At 45.1% G+C, this 14,555-nt stretch overlaps 2 protein-coding genes across 5 annotated transcripts; one reads left to right on the top strand and one right to left on the bottom strand.

Moving 5' to 3' along the window:
* Positions 1-338: 338 nt before the first annotated feature.
* LOC121560196 (gastrula zinc finger protein XlCGF17.1-like) lies at positions 339-11,581 on the bottom strand. Of its 2 annotated transcripts, none has more exons than XM_041873232.2 (4): positions 11,504-11,581; positions 9,880-10,078; positions 7,857-7,967; positions 339-1,779 (listed from the first exon to the last, which is right to left on the bottom strand). In XM_041873232.2, the coding sequence occupies exons 2-4, from the start codon at positions 10,070-10,072 to the stop codon at positions 905-907; spliced, it is 1,179 nt and encodes a 392-aa protein (XP_041729166.1). In that variant the 5' UTR covers positions 10,073-10,078; positions 11,504-11,581; the 3' UTR covers positions 339-904. The 2 variants fall into 2 exon arrangements, with proteins under 2 accessions (XP_041729166.1, XP_041729165.1); XM_041873231.2 differs by lacking the exon at positions 11,504-11,581 and adding an exon at positions 11,396-11,486.
* LOC121561927 (zinc finger protein 883) lies at positions 11,575-14,555 on the top strand. Of its 3 annotated transcripts, none has more exons than XM_041874350.2 (2): positions 11,575-11,717; positions 12,197-14,555. In XM_041874350.2, exon 2 carries the CDS (start codon positions 12,266-12,268, stop codon positions 14,123-14,125), a length of 1,860 nt encoding a protein of 619 aa, XP_041730284.1. In that variant the 5' UTR covers positions 11,575-11,717; positions 12,197-12,265; the 3' UTR covers positions 14,126-14,555. The 3 variants fall into 3 exon arrangements, with proteins under 3 accessions (XP_041730284.1, XP_041730285.1, XP_041730283.1); XM_041874351.2 differs by having other exon boundaries at positions 12,194-14,555; XM_041874349.2 differs by having other exon boundaries at positions 12,188-14,555.

Genomic DNA, 14,555 nt, shown 5'->3' with positions numbered 1-14,555 from the left:
GAGCACAGATTTGAACCCGATCGAACATCTCTGGAGAGACCTGAAAATAGCTGTGCAGCAACGCTCCCCATCCAAACTGACAGAGCTTGAGAGGATCTGCAGAGAAGAATGGGAGAAACTCCCCAAATACAGGTGTGCCAAGCGTGTAGCATCATACCCAAGAAGACTCGAGGCTGTAATCGCTGCCAAAGGTGCTTCAACAAAGTACTGAGTAAAGGGTCTGAATACTTATGTAAATGTAATTTCAGTTTTTTTATTTGTAATAAATGTGCAAACATGTCTAAAAACCTGTTTTTGCTTTGTCATTATGGAGTATTGTGTGTAGATTGATGGGGGGAACAATTTAATCAATTTTAGAATAAGGCTGTAACGTAACTAAATGTGAAAAAGTCAAGGGGTCTGTATTCACTGTGTCGTGAAACCGTGGTTTACAGTTAACCAGAGCTCTTACATTATTAAAACCACCAAAAAAAAGTTCAGGACAAAAAGACACACAACATATTACATCCGCTTACATACAACAACCTGCCAAATAAATTCTATACAATGTCTAGATTGAAAACAGTAAAAACGGGCCTCTACTCTGTATAGTGCACTACTGTTGACCTGAGGCACATGGGCCCTGGTAGTGCACCATACAGGGAACAGGGTGTCATTTGGGACACAACACAGGATGGAAGGAGGAGGGTGGAGGGCGGAGCTTCACGGGGAGCATCCCTTAGAGGAGGGTGGAGGGCGGAGCTTCACGGGGAGCATCCCTTACGCGTCTCTCAGGACTTTTATCATGTGTCTTTTATTTTTGTTCTTCACCCCTTTCATTGTAGTTCATGATAATATATGCAAATGAACTATACTTCAGTGAGCTCATGAGTGTGTCCCGTGTGTGTTTGATATGCGTGTTCTCCTAATTGTCCTTTTTCGGTACGTGTGTTTTCTGGTGTCTTCCGAGGTGCCCGGATAGAATAAACCTCTTGCCGCAGACGGGGCAAGGGAAGGGTCTCTCTCCCGTGTGAATGCGCTGGTGTATCTTTAAATAGTTAGAATGGGCGAAGTTTGCCCCGCAGTCGGCACAGCTGTAAGGCCTTTCCCCCGAGTGAGACCGTTCGTGAGCCCTCATGTTCCCCCTCTGCGCGAAACCCTTCCCGCACACGGAGCAGCAGTGCGGTTTCTCGCCAGTATGGGTCAAATGGTGGACTTTCAGGTCCCCCGAGCTTAAAAAGCTTTTCCCACAGTCAGAGCAGAGGTATGGTCTTTCTCCCGTGTGGCTTAGCCAGTGAGTCTTTAGGCCTCCTGACCGAGCAAAGGTCTTCCCACATTCGGTGCAGCAGTACGGTTTCTCACCTGTGTGTGTGCGTTGGTGCCGTTGCAGCTTGGACTGGTTGAAGAAGCCTATCCCGCAGTCGGCGCAGGTGTACGGCCTCTCTTCGTTGTGAGTCAGCTCGTGGCTCTTCCGGTGCCCCGGCTCGGCGAAGCATTTCCCGCACTTGCAGCAAGAGTACGGTTTCTCTCCAGTGTGTCCTCGCTCGTGCCGAGCCAGCTTTGACGGTTTAGTGAAGATCTTGCCACAGTAAGAACAAGTGTAGTCAGGGGCCAGCTTCTTGATTCTGGTGTGGGTATTCTCATGTCTCTCTAGGTGTGATGGTCTGTCAAATGTCTTCCCACAGTCAGGACATGGATGAAGCTTCTTCGCGGCCTTCTTCTTCTTCTTCTGGTGTTGTGGTTGCCCCGTTGCCACGGTCACTTCTGGAAGATAGTCTGGGTCCGACTTTATCCTCTCTCCTAGACAGATTGGATAAGACAGACAAATAGATAAATACTTTATTTTTATTGAATACCGTTCAGCAAGGGGAGACAGACAGGCACCTGGGCAGAACAGTGGGAAAGAATTGTCGTGGGCAGGTATTAAACCCTGGTCTCCATTGGGGAGAATTTTGAGAGGGGATTCAACCCTGGTCTCCAGTGGGGAGAACAGTGAAAGGGGACTAAACCCTGTTCTCCAGTGGGGAGAGCAGTGAAAGCGAATTCAACCCTGGTCTCCATTGGGGAGAACAGTGAGAGGGGATTCAACCCTGGTCTCCAGTGGGGAGTCTTGCATGTGACCTGCCGGGAGTGTTCCCACTCAATCACGGCCCTGTACAGATTACTACTTTATTGATCCTAGAGGGGGGTAATGTTGCAGGGTATACAGAAACTAATGTACTATATGAAAAACGGTTCGGTACTTCTGTCATGTGTCTCACGTGTGAACTGATTGAGAGGGTTGAGTCTAGTAATTTGTCTGAGTCTTCTCGCGGCCGCAGCAGCTAGCTAGGGCTACAAAGCGCATGCGATGGTGAGGCATCTGACACAGCGCAAGCCACTTTTGAGAAGCGGAGGGAGAGAGAGAATACCGACAGCATGGCTTCTTCTAACAAAAACATCATACCGGTATCTCCACGCCCGCAGCTTGTTGACAAAACTGGCTCCAGACTCGAACTATGAGAATACTTTGTTTACAGAGCAGATGAGGGCCAGCCCAATGAAACAACTAAAGCTAAAGGTGTTACAAAGCAGTGCAGTGCAAGGGAGGTTTAGTTACAAAACGACCAGGGGTTCAATTGGGCTGAGACCGGTAGGGTACTAGGGGGTAACTGGCCCCCTGGGGTAACTGGCCCCGCCCCTGTATTTCACATTAAGACCACAAGAGGTCACCAAATTATTTTCCCCACTGCTCTTGCTCAACAATAAAATGTCCTCTGTGTCATCACAACTTTGAGATATTTCAACAAAACAATTGTGCTATTTAAAAGAAAAGTTGTAGATATATTCCAATGTATATATATATTCTAACGATATATCTATAATTGTTTTTTAAATATACAAGTAGGAAAGCCTTAAGATAAATTATGCACTTGTTTAGAGAGAAATCAGTTACCCCGGTACTTAAAAAAAAAAAAAACCCGGCCCTTTTTAGGAAAAACGACATTTAATTAAATAACTAAAAAAGTGTAAACTGTAGCCATTTATTTCCCTTTATAGTTTATTTGCCTAAGCATGATTTTCATCCACATAGCATCCCCCCAAACGTTGCTTTTTTGTGTCAGCAATTAGACATTGTTCCCCCTAGTACCCTACTTTTGGTTATTTTAATTATCTAACGAAAAATTGTTGTCCACATTTAATTTTCCACAACACAAATAAACAACAGCAAAATCAGACAACTCCATAGTAGAATAGCTTACCTATTCAATTGTTCAGCCTGTGGCATTCTACGAGAGAAAATAACATTCCTCTCGAGGCGCATTCAAATTGCGAGTGCCGCACAGGGAGATACATATGCATGCACAGTCATTAGCTAGATTTCCATCCAATTGGCAACAGATTTTCATGCGAATATTCTAAAATCAGCATAAAGAAAATGTGCACATTTTTCCACCAGTGGTGTTTCCACCAAACTAACTTGTTGCAGATAAAAGTCAGTGCGTGATGACGTAGTGCACACAAAATGTACTTTTTAAAAAAGTTTATGTTCCGAATAAAAACCTACATTTTAATTTGTTTCCATCGCATTTTCAACTCTACTGACAGTTTTGTCACAAAAACTGTTGCGTTAAATAGCAAATGTGGATACTCTGGTCTTGGCAAGTGCGCTCTAGCCAACAGCTCCCAGATACAGTGCGGGTAAACTGTGTGGGTAGGGTAGTCAACATGATTACATTATTATGGATAAGAGCGAGTATATTTTTATTTGTCAAATGGCAGTCAGTATTCACCAGAATAAGACCCTCGATATTTATAGGAAAGGAGCATCAAGCTCATCACCGTGCACGTTACCTTGTTCATAACTTACCTAGCCTAATAAACTGCATGGTTTCCCGAGTCATAGTGAGAGGACACCACACCATATCATGTGACTCCAAGTTTACTTAAATATGATGGTTATTATATCAATATTTGCGCATAAATGCGTTTCCACTGCCATTACTCGCATAATTAACTTTACCGACACAAAAAGATCCCACCATGTCGAACGAACAAATGATCTGTCTGCATTTATAAAATTGTACCAAAACTTTCTGTTTCCATCAGAGCTGTTGTGATTTACTTTCATAAGGTATGACTTTCCTCGCATAAAAAATGTGGATGGAAACGTGGTTAGTGTAGAACATTCTTAATGCAGTCGCGGGAAAACACCTTTGAAAGCAGGTTTGATGGCCACTGTTAAAAGAGGAGGATCATGGAGCTTTCTAGTGTTACAAGGCTACAATTACTTATCAAATCGAAGAAATGAGTAGGCCTAAAATGCACCATTTTAGAACCAGAGTTTTTAGAACCAGAATGTTTTGCAGTGGCATGGTTTGTGCACGTTAGCACTCGCCAATGGAGTTGAATCCATAGGGAAGACCGGGGCTAAATGTAACTAGAGTCAGGTGTAACAGGTAGGCCCACATTATATTCACTATCCTTGGTTGGCTGAGTGCCAGTGGAATTTTACATTACATTACATTTTAGTCATTTAGCAGACGCTCTTATCCAGAGCGACTTACAGTTAGCGCATACATTATTTTATCGAACCCACAACCCTGGCGTTGCAAACGCCATGCTCTACCAACTGAGCTACATCCCCTGCCGGCCATTCCCTCCCCTACCCTGGACGACGCTGGGCCAATTGTGCGCCGCCCCATGGGTCTCCCGGTCGCGGCCGGCTACGACAGAGCCTGGATTCGAACCAGGATCTCTAGTGGCACAGCTAGCACTGCGATGCAGTGCCTTAGACCACTGCGCCACTCGGGAGGAACATTCAAGTCATCCATATGTAGCAACAAGATACCCCAATGTTCAGACTTTAGAGTTTGTGATCTAGCTAATGATTAGCCCAATGGGGTAATTGCAGATAGGCAACCCTCAGCCTATTTATTTATAGCCACTATGCTGCATCAGGTGGGCTACAGCAAGTGATAATTCTTATTGCTAAATAGCACACCTGACTGATAATATGGACCAATATGTTATTGGCCTAATTTTATTTTAGATGTCGGCTTCATCTTATTTTCATTCATTTTGGAGTAGAATGTCCTTTTAAAAAGTAACCAGGACGGACCTTCCCACAGTCATTCCCCCAAAAATTGTAGGTCCCACCGCAACCTGTAGCATGCTCTGAGATGTGCTTTTGTCAGTATTATATTGTTTCGGCTAGTATATTATATCACCCGCCAATGCACTAATAACTTAGCTATGACAGTAATATGTCGCTCAAGGAGCTAGCTAGATAATTTGTGAGCTAGTTTTAGTTAACGGCCAGGCATCCAGTTAGGATTCCACCCCAAAACCAAACCCATAAAACTGCCTGATAATCACAGACCAGTGTACGAGTGCTGATCTAGAATCATTTAGCCTTTTAGATCATAATGAATAAGATTATGTGGACCGGAGGCACCTGGCCCTAGATCAACACTCTTACGCTAAAACAGTTTTTGAATACGGGCCCAGGGTAAATTGCAGACACCACCATCCTGTTTGTATTTCGACGAACATTGCATAAAAAATGACAAATCACACTGTCATTGTATCTTTGTACTCCCTGAAGATGGCCATGCCGCCGAAACGCTTTAAAGTTTTAAATATTTGTTCTATTGAACATGCTGTAACAATAAATACCTGTACACTGCTCCTGTTAGTATCACTGCATTTACATTTAACGTTTACATTTAAGTCATTTAGCAGACGCTCTTATCCAGAGCGACTTACAAATTGGTACATTCAACTTAGGATAGCCAGTGGGACAACCACCCCCTTTTTTTTTTAATGGGGGGGGTGGGGGAGTAGAAGGATTACTGTTATACTATTCCAGGTATTCCTTAAAGAGGTAGGGTTTCAAGTGTCTCCGGAAGGTGGTCAGTGACTCTGCTGTCCTGGCGTTGTGGGGGAGCTTGTTCCACCATTGGGGTGCCAGAGCAGCGAATAGCTTTGACTGCTCCTGTTAGTATCACTGCTCCTGTTAGTATCACTGCTCTTGCTAGTATCACTGCTCTTGCTAGTATCACTGCTCTTGCTAGTATCACTGCTCTTGCTAATATCACTGCTCTTTATTAAGCTTTACGTATCAGCCTCAGGGCCTTCGTCAGAGCTTTTGTGAGTGTTTATAATTTGCACCCTTATGTATACGTTGCTCCACCCACATCCGTTCAATGCATCGAATGGGGTTGGAGTCGAGGGAAAATAAGCAAGTGTTACCAAACATAACAATGTGCATTTCATAAGTATTCTAATAAAGTGTGTACATAAAACCTATTAAACACGTATGTAAAACCACAATGAGGACATCGACCTATCAAGTAAGTTTTCATTAATCATTGGGTACAGCGCAAGAAAAAACGTCAGAGTAATCTGAAGTGGCGGCATTAGTTCATGTTCACATTTACAACATAACATTCATGGACATTTCATCATTAAGACCTTTAGGGAATAATGTCTGGAGGGTGAAAATACCAAAAACATTCTCTTTTGCTCTGAGTATTATTTATATCACTTCCCCTGTCTGATATCTTAACGTTCTCTATGCCACAAAATCTAAAAAAAGGTAGAAATGTCATGTTTTTGGTCATTAAAATGTACTGCGACTGGATAATCCCTGTAGGTTTCTCCTGATTTAACTTTTATGTTCATTAATTCTCTGTCTGAGAGAATTAGAGGTTTTATCTACATGACACAGCCCACATGGACATTTAAACATGTAGATAACATGGGTGGTGGAGCATGTAATAATGTCATTTATTTGGAACCGTTTTCCTGTATGTGGGTGGCAGAAATATTCACACTTCATCATGTTGTTGCACTGGGCGCAACCTTTGCATTTATAGCTACCATTCGGAAGAGGGCATACAAAAATATATTTTGTGGCTGGCAGTTGGCATGGACCAATTTGTCGCGTAAATTGCGACCTCTCCTATATATACGATAAGTGGTGGGTTCTTGAATTCAGCTGGCAGAGCTGGGTCCGATGATAAAACATGCCAGTGTTTCTTGACAGCATCTCCCACTTTGCGCGAGTTCAAAGTATAATGTGGTGGTGAACATTACAGTGTCCTTCAGCTGTAGTAGGTCTTTATTGTAGCTGTTCATCTCGTGTTTTCCCCAATTCCAAATGAAGAGCTTCATCCACACATTGTGGAGAGTAGCCTCTTCTTAGAAACCTATTGTGCATCTCCGCTGCTTTTTCTAGACGGTCCTCTGTGAAGTGGCATATACGGCGCAGTCTGAAAAACTGGCTTTATCTTATTATATGAAGAGTGTCTGGGTCCTTCCTGTTTCTCTGATGACCAATTAAGAGTTTTATTAAAGAGCACCCATCTACAAAGACCTACTATTGTGTATCCTAGCAGCTTTACCAAAGAGCACCCATCTACAAAGATCTAGCAACCCTTCCCTTCCTTCCTTTTTCACAAATCACACTATCGGGCAGAGCATGATGTTGTTGTGCTATCAACATTATTATGACACTAACTTTCTCCCGACACCCCACAGGCCCACCTACCAAGGGTGTATTCAGTGACATGAAACAATCTGAAAGTTGCAGATAGAAATAGAATGAAAGGAGCTGACGCGATTCCCTCTTCCCCTCAAACTCAACTCTGGACCTGGAAACCAGTTCCACTGCTTGTTTTCATGTCCCCCTCTAACCAGGGCTGATTTAGACCTGGGACACCAGGTGGGTGCCATTAATGATCAGGTAGAACAGAAAAGCAGCAGACCTCGTAGGGTCAGAGTTGAATACCCCTGCTCTATTCTAGCTATCGGACAGGCAATCATTTCTGTTCCGCACCATACATTTCTATCTGATCCGAATTTACATCCTCTGAACAGGCCTCTGGACTTACCTGGGTAAACCATGTCATCTTCCTCTTCCTCATCTTCCTCCTCCTCCTCCTCCTCTTTGATAATCATATTAAATCTGGGTCCTTCTGCCACGGTGAGACCTGGGAGGTGGTCTGAAATAACCAAACAAATATAATTAAATTGCCAGCTAATACTGTAATGCTGGAGCTGCACCGTTGGGGCCCTAGGCTCCACTAGGAACTGTAATGCTGGAGCTGCACCGTTGGGGCCCTAGGCTCCACTAGGAACTGTAATGCTGGAGCTGCACCGTTGGGGCCCTAGGCTCCACTAGGAACTGTAATGCTGGAGCTGCACCGCTGGGGCCCTAGGCTCCACTAGGAACTGTAATGCTGGAGCTGCACCGTTGGGACCCTAGGCTCCACTAGGAACTGTAATGCTGGAGCTGCACCGTTGGGGCCCTAGGCTCCACTAGGAACTGTAATGCTGGAGCTGCACCGTTGGGGCCCTAGGCTCCACTAGGAACTGTAATGCTGGAGCTGCACCGCTGGGGCCCTAGGCTCCACTAGGAACTGTAATGCTGGAGCTGCACCGCTGGGGCCCTAGGCTCCACTAGGAACTGTAATGCTGGAGCTGCACCGTTGGGGCCCTAGGCTCCACTAGGAACTGTAATGCTGGAGCTGCACCGTTGGGGCCCTAGGCTCCACTAGGAACTGTAATGCTGGAGCTGCACCGCTGGGGCCCTAGGCTCCACTAGGAACTGTAATGCTGGAGCTGCACCGTTGGGGCCCTAGGCTCCACTAGGAACTGTAATGCTGGAGCTGCACCGCTGGGGCCCTAGGCTCCACTAGGAACTGTAATGCTGGAGCTGCACCGTTGGGGCCCTAGGCTCCACTAGGAACTGAAGGGAATAGTTAAGGGAGAATCTCAATTTCCTTGATTCCTTGTGTCCTCTCTCATCGCTTCTTCCTCAAACCCAATTGAATGAGGTCAGATGTCCCTCCCCTCTGACCTTTTCATGTGATAATTTTTCAGAAGGAGGCGAGGAGAGAGGATGCGAGGAATCAAGGAAATGCAATTGAGATTCTCCCTAAGTCAACATAACGCTCTGGTTAGGCCTACCTCTAGTTGAGATTCTCCTTAAGTCAACATACTTACTTACTTTATTGTCCCCATGGGGAAATTTTGTTGCAGTGTCATGTACACATTTAAAGTGGCGTTAAATACAAAACAAGATTGACAATACAACTTTCAATAACAGTCACGCACCAATAAAAGTAAGAAATAAGAAATAAAACATTTAAAACATTTAAAACAAAGACTAGCCTGCTGGCCTTACGGGGTCAATGGGAACATTTGCCCGAGCTATTTAAGAGGGATATCACACCTGGCACAAATGATTGTCTCGTTCTATTTTTCCTGCTGAGGGGTGCCCTATACCTACGCCCAGAGGGGAGTAATTCAAAGTCCAGGTACAGGGGGTGACTTGGGTCTAAAATGATTTTGTGAGCCTTACGGAGGGCCCTGACCTTAAAGATCTCATCCAGGCCTGTCTGTTTGACTCCAAGTACCTTACTTGCTGTGGTAATAATCCTTCTCAGCATGTTTCTCTGACTGACAGTGGCATTGCCAAACCAACAAACAATACAAAAAGTTAAAATACTCTCAATAAAGGATTTGTAAAACAGAGTCAATATAGTACAGTCTATATTAAAAGAACCCAACTTTTTTAGAAAGTGCAGTCTCTGTTGGCTCTTTTTGTAGATCTGGTCTGTACATTTACTCCACTGAAGCTTACTTACATAATACTCTGGTTAGGTCTAACTCTTGTTGCCTCTACTGTCATCTTTGATCAGTCCCTGATCCAACTCTTTTTTTCACACAAGTATCCCATACATAATCATTTTGTTCACCACTTTATATTTTTTACACTACTAACCTCTCTCTCCCCATAGGTACAGATCTAGGATCAGCCTAATCTCCCCCAAGCCTCTCCCATTGGTGGGAGAAATGCCAAACTCACCCAAGATCAGCGTCAAGGGCCAACTTCACCCAACATGGACTCACCTGGGTCAGCCATGTCGCTCTCTCCCTCCCCCTCTTCCTTCACAGTCACATTGGGCTCAGGTTCTGGGGCAGTGGGACTGGGAAGGTAGTCTGGTTCCGACTCAGACTCGGGGTTCTCTCCGAAATCCATTTCTGAATCCTGCTCTGCTTTTGGGCTTGTAATTGTGTATTCTAGTGTAGATCCATGATCCATGATTATCTGTGGGTTCAATGACACAAACAAGCACGTACACAATGATGTGAGGTTATTTAACACAGGGTTTCCCTAGGTGGATCATGGGGCCACGTTTTGGTTTTTGCCCTGGCACTACACAGCTGATTCAAATAATCAAAGCTTGATGAGGAGTTGATTATTTGAATTAGTTATGTAGTGCTAGGGCAAAAACCAAAACCTGCACCCAGGGGGGGGGGCCCCAGGACCGACTTTGGGGAACCCTGGTTTAACAGGCATGCACTCTTGACCACAGTCTCATGGCCTGTTAACACAGGTGTCCCTTATTGTTCATTAAGGGCGTGGCATCAGGTATAAATGTTTGGCCATCAGTTCAGTCAGGGGGATCACCTTGCTTGTGTAGGTTGGTGTGCCCTGGAAGGATGGCAGTGGTGATGGCTTTAATGTTTTATTAAAATCCAAGTTGTTTTATAGCAATGCTCTTATTCCACCTAGAACCGTTCTTCCGTGGGCATGCCCTGGACACTGTCAAGGCTGCTAAATAGCTAATAGGCACTACTTGCATTGACTGTTTTTTTTTAAACTAACGCTCTTTCACTGACTACGGACACACTGGACTCTACCCACAAACACATGCATACTGACGCCACACACACTCATCACATAAGCAGCTGCTCCAGTCTTATCTATCCTGTTGCCTAGTCACGTTATCCTTACCTATAGCTACCTAAATTACCTTGTACCCCTGCACATCGACTCGGTACTGGTACTCCCTGTATATAGACATGTTATTTTTTACTCGTTATTCACTGTTTATTCTTCGTGTCGCTACTATTTTTTATACTTGTTGGAAAAGGACTAAGTAAGCATTTCACTGTTAAGAGGCAGGTGACAAAAACAAATGTTATGTCTTGTTTGTTGATTGGAGCGAATTTACATTGTCAGCTACTGTCTCTAACCTTGATCATTGTCTTATAGGCATACTACAACAATTGAGCCCTTATAACCTGCTTATTGTTGATTAATGTGCAATTGAGAAACGAAAATAAATTGTTGTTGCAGCATATCTTTGAATTCTCATGCTCCACCCCTGATGTTTAAGAACCTGTTTTGCCTTTGCTTAGTATTGTTGTATTTAGACATCGGCTAGCTACAAACATTCATAGTGCTACAAATGCAGTTTTTGACCGTCACACACTAGATTACCGGTGATTGTATTATCATAGACACAAAGGAGTGAAGAGTCGTTAAACAAGATGGATAGTGGTGATGCTACACAATATATTAGCTAGCTCTCGCAGAAACTGACCCGTCCTTTTCGTAGTGTTAGCATTAGCCACCTACCGTTCTGGTATAGTGCTAGCTTGGGTGAGCACCTTGTCAATATAGCTGGGTACGTTTTATTCCCCGTTAAAACAAACTTGGTTATCTAGCCAGCTAGCTGCTACTCACCTCGACTTCTCTAGCGGATGTTATAACTGGAGATCTACGTCGACATTCGATTGCTCTGGCCTGCGCGCAGTCAAACCGGAAGTTGTTGCCTTATCGTCGATTGCCAAAGACTGCAACTGTATTTTTCTCTCAATATACAATGTAAATCGCAAAAACTTGAGCAACAAGACAACTTTAACTGAACGCACAGAAGAACCATTAAGCGAAAAATAAGGTGATAATATTTTAATCCCACGCAATATAGTCGTAGAGAGAATTGCTAGCAGGCAGGCTAGTTATCTAGCTAACGTTAGCCAGCTAGCTATAACTACCAACAATGGGTCCGGGTAGCTACAGCTACCAACGTTTATAACCCATAACTAGCTCTAACCCTACATTGAATCCCGAATTAACCCCTAGCCCGTTATGCACTTAGCTATGTAGCTAGAACTGAGAGGATTAGATTGGCGTCTGTTAGCAATACAGCAATAATTCCACCAGCCTGGCCTATCAAAGGGCAAGATGGAGGACAGTAGTAGAGCTACTGTAGGCTATATTGCTAAACTAGAGCCGAACACTTATCAACACTATCAGATCAACACACGTCTAAGGGGTATCTTATCTAACAATCACCTGCAGTTGTGCCCTTGACAAAGTATTTATTTAATGGTAACTAAAGTAGTAGCTAATTATTTTCTTCTTCAGGAACAGCAGACAACGAGTGAAAGACCTTGGAGTAGCTTTCTAGAGAGCACCGAGAAAAGTTCAGGTTTTCAACAACTGATGCTGCGTGAGCAGGACAATATGAATCGTGACAGAGAAACGTTGATGGATGAAATCGAAGAGAGTTTATGGACTTTAACCGAGGACAATTTACGCTACCTGTGTGAACGCTGTGGAATAGGTGGCAAGGATGGATCCGAAATTAAAGGAAAGAATCAACGAGCACTGCGGCGTAAAATCATGGAGGAAACATGGGAAAATGAGGATTTAATGAAATCTGAGGATCGGGGAATGTCATGGTTACTCCAACTGAAAGAGGACATCAAAAGGATACAGGATGATCCTGGGGGCGTGGCCTCCAGCCAATCAGCGTCAGCGCATGTGGACGACAGAGCAGAAGGAAGCTGCGATGCAGAATGTAACGAGGGTGGAGGGACTCTTTATGGTTACCAGGACAACCCTCGCCTGCCCCCCTTCCCAGAGTCCCTGGGTAGTGCTTCACTGGGGCTCGACTGCAGGAAAACACCAGGGCTGAGTGGAACAGTGAAAGGAGGAGAAGAGGAGGAGGAAGGAGAAGATTTGATTGAGGCAGCAGAGAAGAGTGTTAAAAAACGCCAGCCGAAACGCACAGTGAAGAAACCCCACTGCTGCTCAGAGTGTGGCAAGAGCTTCAGTCACAAAAGTCATCTGACTGTCCACCAGCTCACGCACACCGGAGAGAAGCCTTACCACTGTACGCAGTGCGAGAACAGTTTCTACTGCTCGTCTTATCTGATATCACACATGCGAACGCACACCGGTGAAAAGCCCTACCGCTGCTCTGACTGTGGGAAGAGGTTCGGCCAATCGAACGCACTGAAGCTACACCGCATGCGAAGACACACCGGTGAGCTGCCATTCTCTTGTTTGGAGTGTCCGAAACGTTTCGTCACGTCGGCACACTTGAAATCCCACCAGAGAGTCCACACGGGAGAGAAGCCCTACCACTGCTCGGCCTGTGGGAAGAATTTCTCCCACTCGAGCGCCCTGAGACTCCACCAGAAAACCCACAGCGGAGAGAAACCTTTCATCTGTGAATGTGGGAAGAGCTTCATTAACTGGGCCCACTTAAACTCCCATCAAAGATCCCACACCGGTGAGAAGCCTTACTGCTGCGAGCAGTGTGGCAAGTGTTTCTCTGAATCCGGCACTCTGTCGAATCATCAGAGAACCCATACTGGGGAGAAGCCTTACAGCTGTGATCAGTGTGGGGAGAGGTTCGCTCAGTCAGGATCCCTGACGATCCACCAGAGGACACACACGGGAGAGAAGCCGTACGCCTGCGATCAGTGTGAGAAGAGATTCATTACCTCTAGCCACCTGAGACGCCACCAGAGGACTCACACTGGAGAAAAGCCTCACCTCTGTGATGAATGTGGCAAGAGCTTCACGCGGGCCGGAGCCCTGGCGAGCCACCGCAAAACACACACGGGAGAGAAACCCTACAGCTGTGATCTGTGTGGGAAGAGTTTTGTTCAGTCTGGGCAACTGACAAGCCACCAGCGCACACACACAGGAGCCAAGCCGTACAGCTGCGATCAGTGTGGTGAAAGATTCACTCAATCAGCCACCCTGGCCAATCATCAACGAACACACACGGGAGAGAAGCCCTACGGTTGTAATCTATGCGAGAAGAGCTTCGCTCAATCAGGGCACCTAAAAAGTCACCAGAAAGCCCACGCCAGAGGAGGAATGTGTCCTCTTCCAACCCTCTCCTCTCCGGCGGCTGTTCCGGTACCCTCGGTAAGTTCCAAATGGTCCAAAACTCAGCTGCCGGACTCCTCAGCCACACCAAGTTCTGGAACCACATCACCAGTTTTCTATGTGAACACTGGCTACCCGCTACACACAGCACCTTCTACTACCAAACCCCCTTACTGACCTGTTTTCTACACCAGTGGTTCTCAAACCTCTCCTCAGGGACACCCAGTCATTTCATGGATTTGATCTATTTCAGAACAAGCACACCTGATTCAACTGGTCAACTCATCATCAAGCCCTTGACTAGGTTAATCAGGTGAGCTAGTTCAGGGCTACAACAAAGTTGTGAAACGTCTGGGGGTCCCAGAGGAGAGGTTTGAAAAACACTGCTCAACACTGTGGACACTATGGGGTGGTTTCCCGGACACAGATTAACCCTAGTACTGGAATAAAAATAATTTACAATAGAGATTCTCCATTGAGCTTGTGTTTTTAGTTTAGGGCTAGTGTAGTGGGGTAATATTGATCATATATGCATATACACTGCTCAAAAAAATAAAGGGAACACTAAAATAACACATCCTAGATCTGAATGAATTAAATAATCTTA

This window comes from Coregonus clupeaformis, unplaced genomic scaffold, assembly GCF_020615455.1.
Source record: "Coregonus clupeaformis isolate EN_2021a unplaced genomic scaffold, ASM2061545v1 scaf1546, whole genome shotgun sequence".
Lineage (NCBI taxonomy): Eukaryota > Metazoa > Chordata > Actinopteri > Salmoniformes > Salmonidae > Coregonus > Coregonus clupeaformis.
This window is presented reverse-complemented; position numbering and strand designations above follow the sequence as displayed.

What these genes read in the sequence shown, in the direction of transcription:
- LOC121560196 (XM_041873232.2), bottom strand. Translation starts at nt 10,072, where the DNA reads ATGGATCATGGATCTACACTAGAATACACAATTACAAGCCCAAAAGCA. An exon ending in GAGCGACATGGCTGACCCAG is followed by an intron (nt 7,968 to 9,879) that starts GTGAGTCCATGT and finishes TGGTTATTTCAG; the next exon opens with ACCACCTCCCAGGTCTCACC. An exon ending in AGATGACATGGTTTACCCAG is followed by an intron (nt 1,780 to 7,856) that starts GTAAGTCCAGAG and finishes CAATCTGTCTAG; the next exon opens with GAGAGAGGATAAAGTCGGAC.
- LOC121561927 (XM_041874350.2), top strand. Translation starts at nt 12,266, where the DNA reads ATGCTGCGTGAGCAGGACAATATGAATCGTGACAGAGAAACGTTGATG.